At 38.5% G+C, this 19,863-nt stretch overlaps 1 protein-coding gene across 2 annotated transcripts in view; it reads left to right on the top strand.

Annotated features, from left to right (window-relative positions):
- Positions 1 to 19,863, top strand: part of A2M (alpha-2-macroglobulin) — an 89,399-nt gene that overhangs the window by 50,056 nt on the left and 19,480 nt on the right. For both annotated transcript variants that reach the window (XM_007503621.3, XM_007503620.3), the window contains exons 19-25: positions 2,763 to 2,991; positions 5,881 to 6,007; positions 8,082 to 8,203; positions 15,975 to 16,026; positions 17,065 to 17,148; positions 18,002 to 18,178; positions 18,425 to 18,500. In XM_007503621.3, coding sequence (XP_007503683.2) covers positions 2,763 to 2,991; positions 5,881 to 6,007; positions 8,082 to 8,203; positions 15,975 to 16,026; positions 17,065 to 17,148; positions 18,002 to 18,178; positions 18,425 to 18,500 — 867 coding nt within the window. The remainder of the gene's footprint in view (positions 1 to 2,762; positions 2,992 to 5,880; positions 6,008 to 8,081; positions 8,204 to 15,974; positions 16,027 to 17,064; positions 17,149 to 18,001; positions 18,179 to 18,424; positions 18,501 to 19,863) is intronic.

Below are 19,863 nucleotides of genomic sequence, written 5' to 3'. Positions count from 1 at the left end.
GGTTCCTGACCTTCCTCAGGACAAATCCAAGTTAAACACTTACAGATTCATTATCTACCTGCCTCCAAGATAAGCAATTCTGAATTAATTTAGTGCCTCAAACTCCCAGAAAAGAGATGTGAGGATCAGAACTGTGACTAGAGGAAGGAGCTCCAATTTAAAGGTCTCAAAGCCCTGGGAGTTCAGCAGTGTAGGAAAGCAAAACAAAATCTGTACTTAGTATCTTGTTAGCAAGAATCACTAGATAAAATAGGAAGTACCAGATGACATGTTTCATCTCTCCCTCTTTAAATCCAGTAAGCCACATCCCAGGTAAGACATTTCCAGCTTTAAGGGCAAGAGCTGTCTCTCTAACAAAGAAGGTATCCTAGCTCCTGCTCAGTTGCATGTGTTTTTAAAAGTCGGTTTCAAAGTACTTTGTTCATATCCTGGCTTACCAGTTACTATCTTGGCTGCATTTGTCTCATTTGTCCTGGGTGTAAAAATTGCTAGTAATGGCTCTACCAGCGAGTGATCATATCTGACCTAATTTTGCACCATTCCAAACAATTCAGGGGCTCTGCTATGACTGACAAGCTGAGAGCAAATATGGAATCAGCCTCATCAGGTTGCCCAACTATGCTGGTAACCTGGAGACATTTCTTTTATTTTTATTTATTCTTTAAATGAATTTATTTGGAATATTTTCCCATGGTTACATGATTCATGTTCTTTCCCTTTTCCCCTCTCTCCCCCCTCCCTGAGTTGACGAGCAATTCTCCTGGATATTACATGGATTATCACTCAAATCCTATTTCCATATTATTAATATTTGTAATAGAGTGATCCTTTAAAGTCAAAATCTCCCCTCATATACCCTTTGAACCATGTGATTGATCATACGTTTTTCTTCTAGATTTCTACTCCCACAGTTCTTTCTCTGGATGTGGATAGTGTTCTTTCTCCTAAGTCCCTCAGAATTGTCCTGGATCATTGCATTGCTGCTAGTAGAAAAGTCTATTACATTCAATTGTGCCATAATATATCTGTCTCTGTGTACAATGTTCTCCTGGTTTTGCCCCTTTCTCTCTGCATCAGTTCCTGGAGGTCTTTCCAGTTCATGTGGAATTCTTCCAGTTCATCATTTCTTTCAGCACAATAGTATTCCATCACCATCAGATATCACAATTTGTTCAGCCATTCCCCAATTGAAGGGCATCCCCTCATTTTCCAATTTTTTGCCACCACAAAGAGCACAGCTATAAATATTTTTGTACAAGTCTTTTTCCTTATTATCTCTTTGGGGGCACAAACCCAGTAGTGGTATGACTGGATCAAAGGGCAGGCATTGTTTTATTTTTTTAACTTTTTTTGTTCTGAATTAATTTATTTAGTCAATTTAGAACATTATCCCTTGGTTACAATAATCACATTATTTCCCTCCCTCCCCTCCACCCACCCTTCCCACAGCTGACATGCAATTTCATTCGGTACTACATGTGTCCTTGATCAGAACCTATTTCCATGTTGTTGGTGTTTGCATCAGAATGTTCATTTAGAGTCTACATCCCCAGCCATATCCCCTCCACCCATGTATTCAAGCATGTTTTTCTTCTGTGTTTCTACTCCCACAGTTTCCCCTCTTAATGTGGGTAGTATTCTTTCTCGTAGATCCCTCCAGGTTGTTCAGAATCACTGCATTGCCACTAATGGAGAAGTCCATTACATTCGATTGTACCACAGTTTATCAGTTCTCCTGCAGGCATTCTTTTAAAACCCTTTGACCATAGTTCCAAATTGCCCTCCAGAATGGTTGGATCAATTCATAACTCCACCAGCAGTGTATTAGTGTCCCAATTTTGCCACATCCCCTCCAACATTTATCACTTTCCCTTGCTGCCATATTGGTCAGTCTGCTAAGTGTGAGGTGATACCTCAGAGTTGTTTTGATTTGCATTTCTCTGATTATGAGAGATTTAGAACACTATTTCATGTCCTTATTGATAGTTTTGATTTATCTAAAAACTGCCCATTCATGTCCCTTGACCATTAGTCAATTGGTGAATGATTTGATTTTTTTGTAGAATTGACCTAGTTCCTTATAAATTTGAGAAATTAGATCCCAGAAGTTTTTGTTATAAATATTTTTTCCCAATTTGTTGCTTCCCTCCTAATTTTGTTTGCATTGGTTTTGTTTGTACAAAGCCTTTTTAATTTAGCATAGTCACAATTATTCATTTTACATTTTGTAATATTCTCTATTTCTTGCCTGGCCTGAAATTTTTCCCTTTCCCATAAATCTGACAGGTATACTATTCTATGTTCAACTAATTTACTTATAATTTCCCTATTTACACTTGTCATTTACCCATTCTGAACTGATCTTGGTATAGGGTGTGAGATGTTGATGTAAACCTAATCTCTCTCATACTGTTTTCTAATTTTCCCAGAAGTTTTTGTCAAATAGTGGGTTCTTGTCCCAAAAGCTGGGATCTTTGGGTTTATTGTGCAGTATCATACTGAGGTCATTTACCCCAGTTCTATTCCATTGATCCACCCTCCTTAGACATTTCTTTTCGCCGGACCATATTTTCCAGAGAAGAATTTAGGGATCATCATTAATCACAAAGTTAGATTTCCAGACGAAAAGACCAGACAATCAGGGTCAGAGTTAGCGTAGAAGGAATGAAATTAAATTTCCCTTGGCTTCCTACCTCAAATCCTGGTTCCCCAAACCTATTAATGAACTACTTCCCATTGTCTTCATTGCTCCCTCTCTCTAGTTCAACAGGTGAAATCGATGTGGCAATGAAGGTCCCTGATACCATCACTAAATGGAAGGCTGGAGCATTCTGCCTGTCAGACAACACGGGATTTGGCCTCTCCCCTCCAATCTCTCTCATAGCCTTCAAGCCTTTCTTTGTGTCTCTCACCCTACCCTATTCTGTGATTCGTGGAGAGGCTTTCACACTCAAGGCCACTGTCTTCAACTACCTGCCTCACTGTATCCGGGTAAGGGACTTCCCCTCATTAGGGCAAATGGAGAATGTGGAGGGAATGAATGGTAGCATGGACCAACCACTACATAATACTGGATCCCAGGACTTCCCACTTTCATATTGAGTCCTTCCCATTCCTACATTGTGATACTTCTTGCTCCAATGTGGTAGTCCATAGTCTATATAAGCATGTGTGACTTTGTCAGAGATATTCAAATCGTGAAGAGCAAGGCTATGTTTTGGGAAGCTTTCTAAATATCTCCTCGTATCCTGGCACTGACTCTCCACCCGGAGTCATAGTTTGCAATAACCCAAAAGACATTTTTCTTGAAGGAAACAAGAAACAAATCATATGCTCTTTTCATATAAGTTTTGCTTTTTTCCAATTATCTGTAATAACAATTTTTCACATTTCTTTTTTAAAATTTTGAGTTCCAAATTTTGTCCTTTCCTGAGATGGTAAGCAATTTGGTCTAGTTTATACATGTACAATCATGCAAAACATATTTCCACACTGGTCAAAAGTGTATGCTCTTTTTTTCCTCAATTATTTATTTATTTTTTCAGTTATATGTAGAAACAGTTTTTGACAATTGCTTTCTGACATTTTAGGATTCAGATTTTCTCCCTCTCTCCATTCTCCTCTCCCCCCGAGGCAATATATAATTTGATAGAATTTATACCAGTGTTTTCATGCAATGCACATTTTTATATTGCTCGTGCCATAACAGAAGACACATATCACAATACAATAAAAAACTCATGGAGGAAATAAAGGGGAAAATGGCATGAAAAGCATAAACTAATCTTAAATGAGCAAGTATTAAATCCCAAACTCTATCTAACTGTATAAATTTCTAGAATCCTCTATGCTCCCAAATAATTACTTAGCTAAGGCCTTTTTTTTTTCCCTTAAAACCCTTACCTTCCATCTTGGAATCAATACCGTGTATTGGCTCTAAGGCAGAAGAGTGGTAAGGGCTAGGTGATCACAGCTAGGAAGTGTCTGAGGCCAAATTTGAACCTAGGACCTCCCATCTCTAGGTCTGGCTCTCAATCCACTGAGCCACCCAGTTGCCCCCAGCTAAGGTCTTCTGATTGTGATTCACTGCTTGCTCTCTGCCTGTATCTCTTTGGTGTGTTCTTTTCTTGGCAATTTTATTGCTCCTTAATGTTTTTTTTTATTTTGTTTTTTAAACCTTACATTCCATCTTGGAATTAATACAATTATTGATTCCAAGGCAGATGATCAGTAAGGGCTAGTCAATGGGGCTTAGGTGACTTCCCTAAAGTCAAACAGATAGCAAGTGTCTGAAACCAGATTTTAACCTGGGGCCTATCTCCAGGCCTGGCTTTCTCTCCATTTTTTTTTAATTTGCCAAGAAAACCCCAAATGGAGTCAGGAAGAGTCAGACATTATTTAAACTACTGAACAACCACAGGTCTCTCTAAGAGCAGCTAGGTGGTACAGTAGAAAGAGTGCTGGGTCTAGAGTCAGAAAAATTCATCTTCCAGAATTCAAATCTAGCCTCAGACACTTACTAGCAGTGTGACCCTGGGCAAGTGACTTAACTCTATTTCCTTATATGTAAAAAGAGACAGAGAAGGAAATGGCAAACCACTCTAGGATCTTTGCCAAGAAAACCCCCAAAGGGGTCATGAAGAGTCAGATACCTTTGAAAATGGCTGCATGCAGAGTAGATAGAATATAGAGCTTATACCGAGATTGGGGAATGGTGGTAAAATCTGGAGTGTCAAAAGCAAAGCCAGTAGTAGAATGGAAGATGGAGGAGAACTTCCTCAAAATGGAAGTTCTGAGAAGAATTCTCCAATGGGACAAGGGGGCCACGAGAGCAGAAGAAAGTTCCAGGGTCTGAATACAGTTGAAACATGGTGGTGAAGTCCTAAAAGACGGATGAGGAACAAATTATTTATTTCAGTTATTTATTCCAATTATACTTTTTGCAATCCTATGAATTCTTTTTTTAAGAGTATAAGCATTCCTATTTATTTATATTGAGTTGAAATTTATTTAATTAATTAATTTTGAATGTTTTTCCATGGTTCCATGATTCATGTTCTTTCCATCCTCTCCTCTCACCCCCCTCCCATAGCCAATGAGCAATTCAACTGGGTTTAACATGAGTCATTGATCAAGACCTATTTCCATATTATTGATGTTTGCACTAGGATGATCATTTAGGGTCTACATCTTCAATTATGTCCCCATCAAACCATGTGATCAAGGAGATGTTTTTCTTCTGCATTTCTTTTCCCACAGTTCTTCGTCTGGATGTGGATAGCATTCTTTCTCATATGTTCCTCCAAATAGTTCTGGATCATTGCATTGCGGCTAGTAGAGAAGTTCATTACATTTGATTATACCACAGTGTATCAGTCTCTGTGTATAAGGTTCTCCTGGTTCTGCTCCTTTCACTTTGCATCACTTCCTAGAGGTCGTTCCAATTCACATGGAATCCCTCCAGTTCATTGTTTCTTTGAGCACAATAGTATTCTATCACCAACATATACCACAATTTGTTCAGCCATTCCCCAATTGAAGGGCATCCCCTCATTTTCCAATTTTTTACCACCACAAAGAGCGCAGCTATGAATATTCTTGTACAAGTTTTTTTCCTTATTATGTCTTTGGGGTGTAAACCCAGCAGTGGTATGGATAGATCAAAGGGCAGGCAGTCTTTTGAAGCCCTTTAGGCATAGTTCAAAATTGCTATACAGAATGGCTAATCTTATGAATTCTAAAGCCCAACAAATTTCTAAAGCTTGTATTCCTCCAACTCGAATCCCCATAATTCTTTTTCATTGACCATAAATCTGACTTTCCTTCTCTATTTTTAATGCTTTGATTTCCTCTGTTTGTCCACCCTACTATGGATGTTAGGTTAAAGTACAGCTGAAAGACTCTTCCACATTTGAGGCTGTTCCCAAAGAAAAAAATGGAGAGTCTCACTGCATATGTGGAAGTAATCATCAAACATTTTCATGGGCTGTGACTCCCAAATCATTAGGTAAGTGAGTCAACATCCCATCAGTCAATGAGCATTTATTAAGTACCTACCATATTCCAGGCATCCTGCTAAGCCCTGGGCATACAAAAAGAGGCAAAAGACAGTCTTTGCTCTCAAGGAGCTCACAGTCTAATGGGAGGACAACATGTAAGTGAATATATACAAACAAGTTATATCCAGGATAAACAGGAAATAATAGAGGAAAGGCACTAGAATTAAAAGAGGTTCGGGAAGCTTCCTTTAAAAGATGGGAATTTAGTTGAAATTTAGAGGAAGCTGGGGAAGTTGGTAGGTAGAGTTGAGGAGGAAGATATTCTAGGCATGAGAACCAGCCAGAGAAAATGTCTGAAGTTGAGAGATGGAGTATTTTGTTCACAGAACAGCTGGAATTCCATTGTCAACAGATCAAAGAGTACATGTTGGGGACTAAGATGTAAGAAGACTACAAAGGCAGGAAAGTACTGGGTTCAAAGAGCTTTGGATACCAAACAGAGGATTTTGTATTTGATTCTGCAGGCAAAATGGAGCCTCTGGAGTTTCTTGAGTAGAGGAATAACATAGTCAGACCTGCATTTTGGGAAAATCACTTTAGTAACTGAATGGAGAATGGATTGGAATGGGAAGAGATTTGAAGTGGGGAACCCCACCAGCAGGGTACTCTAATAACCTAAGTGTGAGGTGAGGACCTGCACAAGATGGGTGATAGTGTCAGAGGAGATTAGAGTATATATTTGAAAGATGTTACAAAGGTGAAATCATAGCCCTTTTCAGCTTCTAGATTTTGAGCCTGAGGGATTGGATTCAGCTGCCCTCTACAGTACTAGGAAAGTAGGAGATTGGGAGGATTTGTTCAGTTTTGTCAGACTCTTCATGGCCCCTTTGGGTCATGACCCCCCCCCCCTTTTTGGGCATGGATGGTACTGGAGTGGTTTGTCATTTCCTTTCCCAGTTTATTTTACAGATGAGGAAACTGAGGCAATGAGAGTTAAGGGTCTTGCCCAGGATCACCTAGCTAGTGTCTGTGGCCAGATTTGAACTCACAAAGCTGAGTCTTTTATGAGCCCAGGACCAGCATTTTCTTCATTGTGCCAACAAGGGAGGATTTAGGGAAATCTGTTTTGGACTTACTGAGTTTATGAGATATATCTGAAAAGCAGCTGGAGATTAGAGATCAATGGAGGGGTGGGAGTCAGAGAGGTAGATGTATAAATCAGCAGGCTTTGAGATGGTAATGAAATCTCCAGGCAAAGGAGATGTTTGTCTCTGGGTACTAGATCATAAGTATGTGGAGCCTCTTCTTTTGGTTCTCCCCTTCAATTACTCATTAGTGACACCATCTACATAACTGACTTTCCCCCCATCTTTTCATTCTTCTTGTCACGTTACACTGGGATTTAACATCCTCTGACCTCTGTTACTGATCACTTCAACTCCGGTTCCTCCCATATCATGGGATAAAGAGTAAATTTATACCCAAACTAATGATTTATCACTTAAGACCTCATTATGATAAGCCCCAAAGTTTTAAAAATCCCTAAATTTCAAATTTTACACAATTTCCTCTTTTTAAAAAAAGGAGCATTTGAAAGAAAATGCTTGGAATTGGTGATTGTATTTGGTCCCAAAGAAAAGCATGAGAAGGTCTTTCCTTCCACTTCTTTGCAGAGTCGTGGTGGGTCTATGAGTGTAGAATACCAAATAGACTATGGAAATGAAAGTTGTTACTATTTTTAGAGACAGAGGAGCTTACTGACAAGCATACTGGGCTTAGAGTCCAGAGGTTATTCCAGATCCAAGAATAATTAGCATAGACAAATCCTTTTATCACTCCTAGCCTCCTTTTTATTATCAGTAAAATGGGATTACAGTACTTGCATTTACCTACCTCACTGTGTCCTTGGAAGGAAAGTGCTTTGTAAACCTCATAGTGAGTTGTTGATAATAATAACAATAATAGTCATATAACTTGGGATCTTAGCAAGTCTAGAAAATGATCCCATGGCAGAGAACTGTGGGAATTAAGTGATACAGTTATAGTAATGTGTTCATCCCTATTTGTCTTTTTTTCCCTAAGGAAAAATGGCGTTCTCTACAAGTGCAGAAGCAGTGGAATCCCAGGAACTGTGTCATAATGAGAAGGCTATTGTTCCTGAGAGTGGAAAGAAGGATACAGTCATCAGAGATTTGTTAGTCGAGGTATGTCAATAGCATATTGCCATTGGTTATGTCATATTAGGGAAAGCATCAAGGTGACCACAAATCCCTGGCTAATGTACTTAGCCTTTAAATAAGAAGGGATAATGTTTGCAGCCACAACCCTGCCACTAATCGGCTTTAAGAACTTGGAGAAATTTGCAGCCTCTCTCTGGCTCATCTTTTCCATTCACTTGGTGGTCAAGTCTTGTCTATCACAATATCTTTGATATTCATTCGTTTTATTGTGTGTTAGGTACAGGAAATCTCCTTTCTCCTTTTTTATAACATTTCTAGAACAAGCTTCTATGATTGCCCATCTAGATTATTGCAATCGATTCCTAATAAGACTCTCTCCCAGATTAATCTTGGTATTATTTCTCTGAGCATATACCTTCAGTGGCTCTCTGTGGCTTGCTTGAATGAAGTTCATTCTCTGGTAATACTGAATATCTCAATTTTCCCAAGCTGCTAGCACCTCAAATTATAGGGTCCATTGCTTTCAGTTAACTCACTTTAAAAGATTCATGAAAACAGTCTCATATTCTCATTCCCCTCCTATTAGGGCCCGTGAAACTCTAAAGATTGGGATATTCCCTTCCAATAGTATTTCAAGGACAGAAGTTTAATAGACTGCACTCAATTCCATGCTGTAATTTATTTCCATAGTTTTCATTTCGTAAATGTTATATATAACTTGATATAGAATATTGGTTGTTTGAAACTGCTAACAGGCATTTTTCCAAAAAGTTTTTCATATTCTTCTTATCTCAATGATAACAAAAACTTTTCTCAAACCACTTTGTTCAAAATTCTAAACCCCAAGTACATCACCTGCCATTTTTACCCACCACTCGCAGTCAGTGCAAAAGGATCTACCTTTCTTTAAGGTTCTACTCCTCCTTTTCTATCTCTACTTACTTCAGCATCTCTCTTTGGGGTTTTCCCCCCAAAGTTCCCCAGGACTTGATCAAAACCCTACAAATTCAAAACTGTACCTTTCCTCTTATACCTTGACTTCTCACTTTGCTTTATTTTTGCTATTTTCTAAGTAGATCTCCTCTTATTTCCATTCCTATTCTACTCTAACCCTCCACTGAACAAATTTCTTTATTCAGTACCAATTAACTGCTTAACTTTTATCTCTCAAGTTGCATAGTCTGCTTAGGAGACTTTCCTACTAATTTACCCTAAACAATTAAATTCTGTTGAATCATTTCAAATGAGCTTCAGTTCTTCTTGTTGTCCAGTAAGTGAAATCACTTTTGATTAGAAAAATACCTTGATTGCCCTCCAGGAAGGAGAGAGAATGCTAGGCTTTACATGCTTAATCTTAACCCTAGATGTGCATCTCCTAAAATCCACTAAGATGTTTTAGCAGTTAAAAAAATCTTTAAACCATTATTTAGAAACTTACACACAGTAAATATATTGCTTTTCAGTTTCAAATTTTAATCTCTAATTAGTTTATAATGCCATAAATTTCTACAAATCAGGAAAAAAAATTTCCTTTCGTTTCTTGTCTATCTTTATGCTTTCAATCTCCAATCTGGCCAGGGTTGTAAAAGCAGAGAAAACGGAAGGTGCTCAAAATTTGCCTCCTTATCTCCCTTTGAATGTCTAACCAAAATGCCAACAAGAATAAGCCCTTGCTCAATATTATAGTTAGCTGGGAGACCTGTTTTAGATATGACATATCTTTGATCTTCCCCCCTTCTAAGGTCCCTTTCTGAGCTTTTTTTTATAGCAGTTTTAATGGGTGATTAGGTATTTCCCCTTCAAAATTCTCCAATAGGGGCCTTGTGCATGCTAAAGAATTTTTGAAGTGGAAACCCTGGTCAAATCCACCTTCCTGCCTGCCCAATACAATTTCTCTCATTAGCATTAGAGTCAGCCTAAGTGAATGAGGGTAAAACTAATGCCCATCTTTACCAGGATATAGGATGGCTACCAGCCAGTCACAGACCAAGTATCATGAGAGGGTTCAGAAAGACAGGAGAAAAAAGAAAAAGGAAGGAAAGGAGGAAAAGAGAAAAAGAGGGAGGCAGGAAGAAAGGAAGATAAGAAAAAAGGAAGGGAGGGAGGGAGGAAAGAAAGAAAGGAGGAAAAGAGGGAGGCAGGAAGAAAGGAAGATAAAAAAGGAAGAGAGGGAGGAAGGAAAGGAAGAAAGGAGGAAAAGAGGGAGGCAGGAAGAAAGGAAGATAAGAAAAAAGGAAGAGAGGGAGGAAGGAAAGGAAGAAAGAGGAAAAGAGGGAGGCAGGAAGAAAGGAAGATAAGAAAAAAAGGGAGGAAGGAAAGAAGGGCTCTATGAAAAGATTAGACCAATCTAATTTTAACCAGATTTCTTTAACCCATGTGTATGAGATGACATGGCTTAAAGAAATAGAGACCTTTTAAGTGAACAGAAGCAGTAATCTTTCTCATGAGGAGTCACGCCCTAATGGTGATGCCCAATACATGGGTGCAGATACAGACACTTTATAGATTCCTGACGCAAACCCCCACCCACTCTGTGGACTGGGGCTGAATTTACAATCTAGGTGTGAAAGACTACCCAATCAGAAAGCAAAAAGTCACATAGCCTGAGCACCTTCCCACCCCCTCACAGACAGAGTCTTGTCAGGAGTTCCACGGGGCAGGTGGACTTCAGGAGGGACTCTTCTGACTTCTAAAGGTCAGAGGAGATGAGAAGGCAGGATAGTCTAATGGTTTGCTTTCTTTGAGATAAGAGATCTCTCAACCCTGGGCCTATGGCAATAACAAAATGTCCTTGAGATGTTATTCTGAACTCCTAAACAGGTTTTCCTTCTCTAATGGAATCCCACCCTGAGAAGAACAAATTAATTCTTTTCTCTCCACACCATCCTTACCAAATCCTTCTGTGATCAAGTAAAGGAGATTATTTGTTTGAGGATTAGGGCAGCCTGGGCTAAGTGTAACTCCTCCAGAGCCTTTCCCTAGGTTAAGGCCAAACAGAGCCCCATAATTTTCTGGACACCCAGAATCCTCAGTCCTAATCTTCCTAATATGGGGTCTTCGCTGTGTCTGACCCGAATTCAAAGGGACTTGGGAAGTTCTTACTCTATACAATTTGATCCCTTGTTGATCAATCTGTTTTGTGCTAATCCTAAAATTAGAGACTTAGTTACTCAGCCTCTGTGGTCTTGGAAAGCTTTCAGGTTTACTCTGGAAGACCACCCGGGAAATCTCATTACTGTTCACCATCATTGTTAATCATGAGAATGAACCTAAATTCTGAAATAGTTTTAGAAAGAAATTTATTTGTTCTTTTGTAGAGGAGGAAAGAGGGAAGAAAGTTCCTTCCTCAGCCTCTGGGAGGTTTAGAATATATAGGGATTCTAAGAAGAATGCCCTCAGGAACTGCACATAGCGGTTAATCTGTTCCCTGGCACTATCCATTGAAAAGTAAGCCTACATATTCATGTTTTAGGAGACTTGGGTGGGATCCAAACATTTCCTGCAGCTATCTGGCTTTGCTGGGGCATCCCTGAAGTCAGTTAATTTCCAGCCATAACCAGCAAGGTCCAAACTATTAATAAATAAAGGTTTCCAAACAATATGATGAAATAATTCCCTTCAAAATCTTCCCTATTCTGCTAAATTGGTAGAGATTTTTAAATAATCAGATTTCAGATTAGTGGTACACGGGACATGTTGAGAGCTGGGTCTGGATTCAGGAAAAGCTAAGTTCAAACTCAGCCTCAAATAATTACTAGATGTGTGACTGAGCAAGTCACTTAACTTCTGTTTGCCTCAATTGCCTACTCCAGAAAATGGAGTTATTATTAATAGTGCCTATCTCCCAGGGTGGTTATAGGGATCAAATGAGATAACTGTAAAACACAGTGTCTGGCACTTAATAGGTGCTACATAGATGTTAGCAATTATTATTATTATCTATTACTTAACATATTTATTACATATTAAATATCTGTTACTTGTATATTATATACATAGTTGTGTCATATTATTCTATTAGATAAACTCTTTGAGCCCAGATAAAGGTGTGCTTTCTCTAAACGTATTATCCCCGTAGATCCCTGATTCATCCCCTACATAATACAATAGATATTTGACTAATATTTGTTTAATTGATATTTAATTAAATCAAGGTTTCTTTCTTTTTTTTTATTTGGTCATTTCCAAACATTATTCATTGGAAACAAAGATAATTTTCTTTTCTTGCCTCCCCACCCTCCCACCACCTCTCCCATAGCCCACACACGATTCCACTGGGTATCACATGTGTTCTTGATTCAAACCCATTTCCATGTTGTTGGTATTTGCATTAGGATGTTCATTCAGAGTCTCTCCTCAGTCATATCCCTTCAAACCTTATAGTCAAGCAGTTGCTTTTCATCAGTGTTTTTACTCCCACAGTTTATCCTCTGCTTGTGGATAGTGTTTTTTAGATCCCTACAGATTGTTCAGGGACACTGCATTGCCACTAATGGAGAAGTTCATTACATTTGATTGTACCACAATGTTTCAGTCTCTGTGTACAATGTTTTCCTGGTTCTGCTCCTTTCGCTCTGCATCACTTCCTGGAGGTTGTTCCAGTCCCCATGGAATTCCTCCACTTTATTATTACTTTGAGCACAATAGTATTCCATCACCAACATATACCACAATTTGTTCAGCCATTCCCCTATTGAAGGGCATCTCCTCATTTTCCAATTTTTTGCCACCACAAAGAGCACAGCTATGAATATTCTTGTACAAGTCTTTTTCCTTATTATCTCTTTGGGGTACAAGCCCAGCAGTGCTATGGCTGGATCAAAGGGGTAGACAGTCTTTTATTGCCCTTTGGGCTAAATCAAGGTTTCTTGAGGCATTGAGAAGTTAAATTTCATTTGGTAGAGGAATGAAGCAGAAAGTTCCTTCCCTAGTCACTGAGTTACATTATATAGGAATTTTAAGAAGAATATCCTCAGGAATAAAAGGAAGGGAGAGAGAATTGGATACAAGAAAAACTGAGGAGTAAGGACTTTATTTTCAGGGGGTGTTGAACAATTTTGCAGGGACTTGCATAGTACATGGTGTTTGTTTTTCTCCCATTGCCAAATTGCTTTGAAAGTTCAAAGTCAAGATCAGTTTCCCTCATATAAAGAATAAAAGAACTGATAGAACACTCTTCAAGTCTTAGTTATCCTCTAAAAAATGAAAGAAAGATTTTGAGATAAAAACTAAGAAGAAAAGGGGTCTTAAGAGATCTCCAAGCTTTAATTTCTTCATCTATAAACTGGGGATAATAAAAATCTATAGTACCTACCTCACAGGGTTGTTTTAAGGCTCAAATAAAATAATGGCTATAAAATTGTCCATTTTATCTTCTGTGGTCCTCTCTACCCTTTGTTTTTTTTTTTCATGAACTCTTCCCCATCCCAGAGCCAGAAGGCAATTTCTTCTTTGTCCCTCTAATTTATAACGTCACCCTTTATGTCTAAGTCATGGACCTTTTTATATGGTATGAGATGCTGGCACATACCCTGTTTCTGCCAGGATCCTTTTCACTTTTTCCCAGAAGTATTTGTCTCTGTCTCAGCTGGCTAGAATAATGAATCAAATATTATAAAATGAAATGTAGGGGGGGAAAATCATTTGCACAAGTACAAGACAGGAGAAGTTTTACCAATAAGAAATTCTTGTGGGAAAAAAGTCTGGGAATTTGGGAAGACTCCATGTTCAATGTCAACAGTTTGACAGGACAGCTTCCTTAGACTCCCCCCCAAAAAAACCCTTAAAAACTTAGACTGATTTAAAGGTGGACTAATGTCCAGCATGAAGGAGATAATAGTTCCACTATACTCTGTCTTGATCACACTAGGACTGGAATATTGTGTTCAATCTCCTCATCAAATTTTAGTAGGGGGGGGGGGAAGGGGAAGGGAGGAAAAGAAAACGATCTTTGTTTCCAGTGAATAATGTATGAAAACGACCAAATAAAATAATATTAAAAAAAAATTTTTAGTAGGAATACTGGCAAAAGGAATAGTGGCTCAAGGATGTTAGTTAAGATAGTAAAGGACCTAAAGACTATACCATATAAGGAAATGGAGATGTTTATCCTATAGATGGAATGACTATGGTGAAATATGAGAACCAATTTCACATATTTGAAAGGTTTATCTGAAGGGTTATTATGTTAAGCAGTGATGATTTATTCTGCTTGACTCCAGAGGGGAAAACCAGGAACAAACAGTAGAAAATGTATAGAGGTAATTTAGGTTTGACCAAGGGAAGGAAATTGCTAATAACTGTATTATTACAATTATTATTACAGAGTGGAATAGACTGCCTCAGGAGGTAATAAGGTTCTCCTTATTACCTAATGATCGTTAAATAATAATAATAGATCATTAATGATCATTAAATAATAATAATAGAGAGTACTTATGTTGCACTTTAAGGTTTGCAAATGTTTTACAAATATTATTTCATTTGATCCTTCCAACAGGGAGATAAGTGCTATTGTTATTCCCATTTTACAGGCTGAGAGAGGTAAAGTAACTTGCCTAGGTACATGTAATTCTTAATTGTCTAAAGTTGGATTTGAACTTACATATTCCTGATTCCAGGTCCTGCACTCTACCCATGCACCATCTTGCTGACTACCAAGTTAAAGACTGGTTAACTACTTTTTGGAGATGCTCTAGAAGGGATTGTTGGTTAGATATAGTTTGGACAGCTCTGAGCTCCCTTCCAACTCAGAAATTCTATAATTGTTTGTGGCTTAATAATCTCTAATGTTCCTTCCAACTTCAAAATGCCCTTTCTATTTTACCAGAACATGGCACAAAGGAAAAACCTAATAGGAGAGAAATTTCCTAATAATGAACAAACATCTTGTTTATAGCTTGCCTTTGTTATTATTTTTTCATGGATTAAATGTTGGCCCAGTTTTACTAAGAGCCTATTCATTTTCTTTGGCCTTTATCCATTACTTTCCCCTTTTTTCCTCCTTTTTCTTTTTTTCTCTCTCTTCTTTGATAAGAATGAACAAAAAAGTTAAGAGAATGGAATCTCCTTTGATATTACTTCCCAGAATGGAGGACCATTTAGTTGGTTAGCCAGTCAGTCAATAAGCATTTACTGACTGTGCCAAGCACTGAAGATACAGAGAAAGGCAGAGACAATCCCTGTTTTCAAAGAGGTCACAGTCCAAGTGGGGAGACAACATGAAAACCGTTATCTATAAACAAAATCTAGCCAAAATAAATTGGGTATAGTCTTGGATGGAAGTAACTAAAGTTAAGGAATGGGAAAGACTTCTTGTAAAAAAGCTGGACACTGTGACTTAGGCTGGTAAGCTGGGAAACAGAGATGAGGAGAGCGAGCATTCCAAGGATGTGGGGGAAGCCAGTGAAAATGCCTGAGTTAGGAGATTGAGCATCGTATCTGAGGACCAGCAAGGAGACCAGTATCCCTGGATTGCAGAGCATGTCAGGGTGGACTGGGCAGTGGAACATAAGGTGTAAGGAAACTAGAAAGATAGGAAATGGCCAGGTTATAGGGGGCTTTTTAAGCCAAACAGAGGATTTTCATATTTGATCCTTGAGGTAATAGGGAATCTCAAAAACCCACGTAGGCAGCTAACTAGTAACAAGGTGAGGGGCTAATAGGAGTAGTTGACCCAGCCCATAAGCTCAATAATAAGCAAAAGCCCTCAGTTGCACCTCGACTTTTCATTCTTTCTTCCCTTGAAATCTCAGACCCTTCTCATTTTTTGCATTCTTCTTTTCTCCTCTCAAAGCCTGAAGGGATTGAAAAAGAGGAGGCTTTCAACTCCATGCTTTGTCCAACAGGTAAGAGCCAATAGTAGACGATAGCTAATCTTTAAGAAGGGGTTGGGTCCCCAGTGGAATTGCATGTCAGCTACGGGAAGGGTGGGGAAAGGGAAGGGAGGGAAAGAATGGGATTCTTGTAACCAAGGAATAATGCTCTAAATTGACTAAATAAATAACTTATAATGAAAACTAACAAACAAAAAAGGGGTTGGGTCCAGGAGAAACTAAATTACAATGACCTTGAGAAATGGGAAAGGATTTGGTGGGACAATGTAAAAAGTCAACATCTCACTCAAGGGGTGACTTACCTAGGATCACACAGCTAGTAAGTCTCCGAGGCTACATTTGAACTCAAGATTAACCTTTTTTTTTTTTAAACTCTTACCTTCCATCTTGGAATTAATACTAACTATTAGTTCCAGTGCAGAAGAGTGGTAAGGGCTTGGCAAAGTGGGTTAAGTGATTTGCCCAGGATCACACAGCTAGGAGGTGTCTGAGACCAAATTTGGACCTAGGACCTTCCCATCTCTAGGCCTAGATTTCAATCCACGGATCCACTTAGCTGCCCCTTGAAGATAGTCTTGATTCCAGGGCAGCATCCTATTTACTGCATCAGCTAGCTACATAACAACAACAACAACAACTAGCATTTATATAGTTTTAAAGTTTGCAAAGCATCTTATACATATTACACTATCCTTTGCAACATTTCTGGGAGATAGATACCATTTTTATCCTCATTTTACAGATGAGAAAATTGAGGTAGACAGTTTAAGTGATTTGTCATGGTAATACCACTCAGTGTCTGAGGGAGGATTTGAATTCAGATTTTTGTCTCCAGTGTCCAATGCTTTTTTGACTATACCATCTAGCTGCCTCTGTCAATAGAATCATTGAATAATAGTGTCCTTCCAAGTTTTGTATTCTATAATTCTATCAATATTATTAAGACTTCTTATAAATGACTACTGTTCCAGCCTCTAGTCATAGTTCTCTTCAGGTATATATGCGAACAGGAAGCTTTCTTCCTCATATTTTATTTACTTCTTTTCCAAGATACTGAGCTGTCTGAAAAAATATCCCTGAAACTCCCACCAAGTGTTGTGGATGGATCAGCCAGAGCCTATTTCTCAGTTTTGGGTGAGTGACCCATCTCTTTCAACTCTATATTTAATTGATCATTCATGACCATCCTCCTTCATTTTTCTCTTGCTCATATGGTCTTTTCTCTCTGACCCTGTCCATGCAGCTATGTGGATTCAATGGTTTCTGACCAAAGACCTTTCGTGGAGATGGAGAGTAGGGAAGGGATTTTAGTGGGATCATTCCAGTATAGAGTGTGGGTGTGAAGTGGGGCTGGGGGAGAGGTGCCATAACAGCAAATAGAGTTCAGTAATCAGAAGTATGACCAAAGATGGCATTGGTACTCAAGGTTGCTGATTAGGGAGCTCAATATGCCTGTGAGAACTAAGGAAGTCTGAAGACTTATAGGGCCAAAACTACCAGCCAAATCAAATTTAAAGACAACTGCTAGACAACAAAGACTGAAGATTCAGGAATTCTATACCTCTTGAACAAAAAGGATGTTAGCTCAAGTAAGAATACCAATTTATCTCTCTTTCCATTCTCTTGGCAAGTTTCTATTTTTTTAAAATTACATATAGAATCATTTTTTGACAATTGTCTTCCACCATTTTAGAATTCAGATTTTTCCCTTTCCTTTTCTCGCCACCAAACACAATTATACCAGTGATTTCAAGCAATACATACTTTCTTTGTTAAGTTTTTAGGTCTGGTATAGCTTGCTCCCACATCACCTCACCTTCACTTTTTCTGAAGTTCTCCATGGAGAACTACCACTATCACTTACTCCATCATTCATGATGGACTGCTATACTCTCTTAACTTTCCCTAGACCCATTTCCTCTTCCTCACTACTTGTCTTTGATGCATACTGCTATTCAACGCTATTCTCATGCTGTTTATTTCACAGGTGACATCCTTGGATCCGCAATACAAGACACGCAAAATCTCCTCAAGATGCCCTATGGCTGTGGAGAGCAGAATATGGCCCTTTTTGCTCCCAACATTTATGTCCTGAATTATCTGAATGAAACACACCAGCTGACACCAGAGATCAAGGCCAAAGCAATTGGATTCCTCCAAAGTGGTAAGATAAGGAGAGGAAATTGTACCCCTGGTCTCAGCTATCACCTCCACAACTGTGTTTGAGTTAGCAATTTCCTGGAAATCATCTGGTGTCATGATAACCTTTCCTGAGAGATACTATCCAATAGAATTAGTTGTCACTATTCATATGCACTTTAATGCCCTCTCTGATCTCACCCATACTGACAAAGCTTGGGTTGACATAAAATATTTTTGATGATGGATCTGATATAACATCACATTTTAGGTTACCAGAGGCAGCTGAACTATAAGCACGCAGATGGCTCCTACAGCACCTTTCGCCATAACGAGGGTAATACCTGGTAAGTTATTTTAGTGTCCATTATCACTCCCAATTCCATGATAACTGAGTTTAGCCTTTGGGTGGGGGAAACATAGTTAGATTACGAGACCTATGAAAAAGATCCAATTTAATGAACTACAAGATCAACATGATTCAATAATGAAATATGGCAGCTAAAAAATATTAGGTGATTTCAGACTCTAGAAATATAATGTCCAGAATAAAACCAGTATAGTCCCTCCTCATTATTTTCTAGCTTTTGGACATCTGTTTAGTTTTGAACCCCCATGTTTTAGGAAGTACATTGATCCAAGCTGGAATATGTACAGAGGAGAGTGACCTCCTCTGATCACTAACATCAAAATCATGTCAGATAAGGATTGAGTAAAGGAAGTGGTATTGATTATCCAAAAGAAAAGGAGACTTGAGGTGGATTGGTGTAATAATCGATTTCAACTACTTGAAAGTTTGGCACGTAGAAGTGAGATGAGATAAGTTTTACATCACCCCAAATGGCAGAATTAGGCTAATGGGTAAAAGTTTCAGAGAAGCAGATTTCAAGCTGGTTATTAAGAAAAATTTCCTAACCACTATAATGATCCACAAATGAAATGGACTACCTGATAACGTAATGAATTCCCCATCAAGGGAGTTCTTTCATCAAAGCTTGAAGCATCACTGTGGAAAGTCTATTTAAGAGGATTCCTGCTCAGGTATCAAATATACTAGAAGGGCAGTGAGGTAGCTCAGTAGATAGCCAAACCTGAAGATAGAAGGTCCTGGGTTCAAATGTGACCTCAGATACTTTCTGCCTGTGTGATCCTGGGCAAGTCATTTAATCCTAATTGCCTAGCCTTTACCACTCTTCTGCCTTGGTATTGGTTCCAAGGCAGAAGATAAGGGTTTAAAAAGTAAATAAATAAAATTAAAAATAAAGTATATTATGGCCTAGGACCCCTTCCAACTGTGAAATTCTATGATTACTCTAATTTGGAAGGAAACTATGGCCCACAGTCTAAACCCAAGCTCAGAGTGACTTTTAAATTTTAAAATATTTTACTTAAGAATGTAAAAACCATTCTTAGCTCACCCTGAATGATTTGACCCTTGGGTCATAGTTTGAATCAGTGCCCTTGTTTGTCCATTATCTAGAAATGCTGGGAACAGAATCTAGAAAAGCAAAAATTATTACTTTCCAAGACCGTACCAATTTGTCTTAAGTAAAACAATTATTCTTGAACAAGACTGAAGAAGTATTAGACTTATTATGCTTGACCCAAAAGCATGGAGTTAGAACCAAAGGGCAGAAATGACAGAGCGAGAAGATTTCAATTTAATATGACACAACTTCTAATAACTAAAGCTGTCCAGAAATGGTATGA

Source organism: Monodelphis domestica, chromosome 5 (assembly GCF_027887165.1).
Source record: "Monodelphis domestica isolate mMonDom1 chromosome 5, mMonDom1.pri, whole genome shotgun sequence".
Taxonomy (NCBI): domain Eukaryota; kingdom Metazoa; phylum Chordata; class Mammalia; order Didelphimorphia; family Didelphidae; genus Monodelphis; species Monodelphis domestica.
Note: the sequence above shows the minus strand (reverse complement) of the source record. Positions and strands in the feature narration are given on the sequence as shown.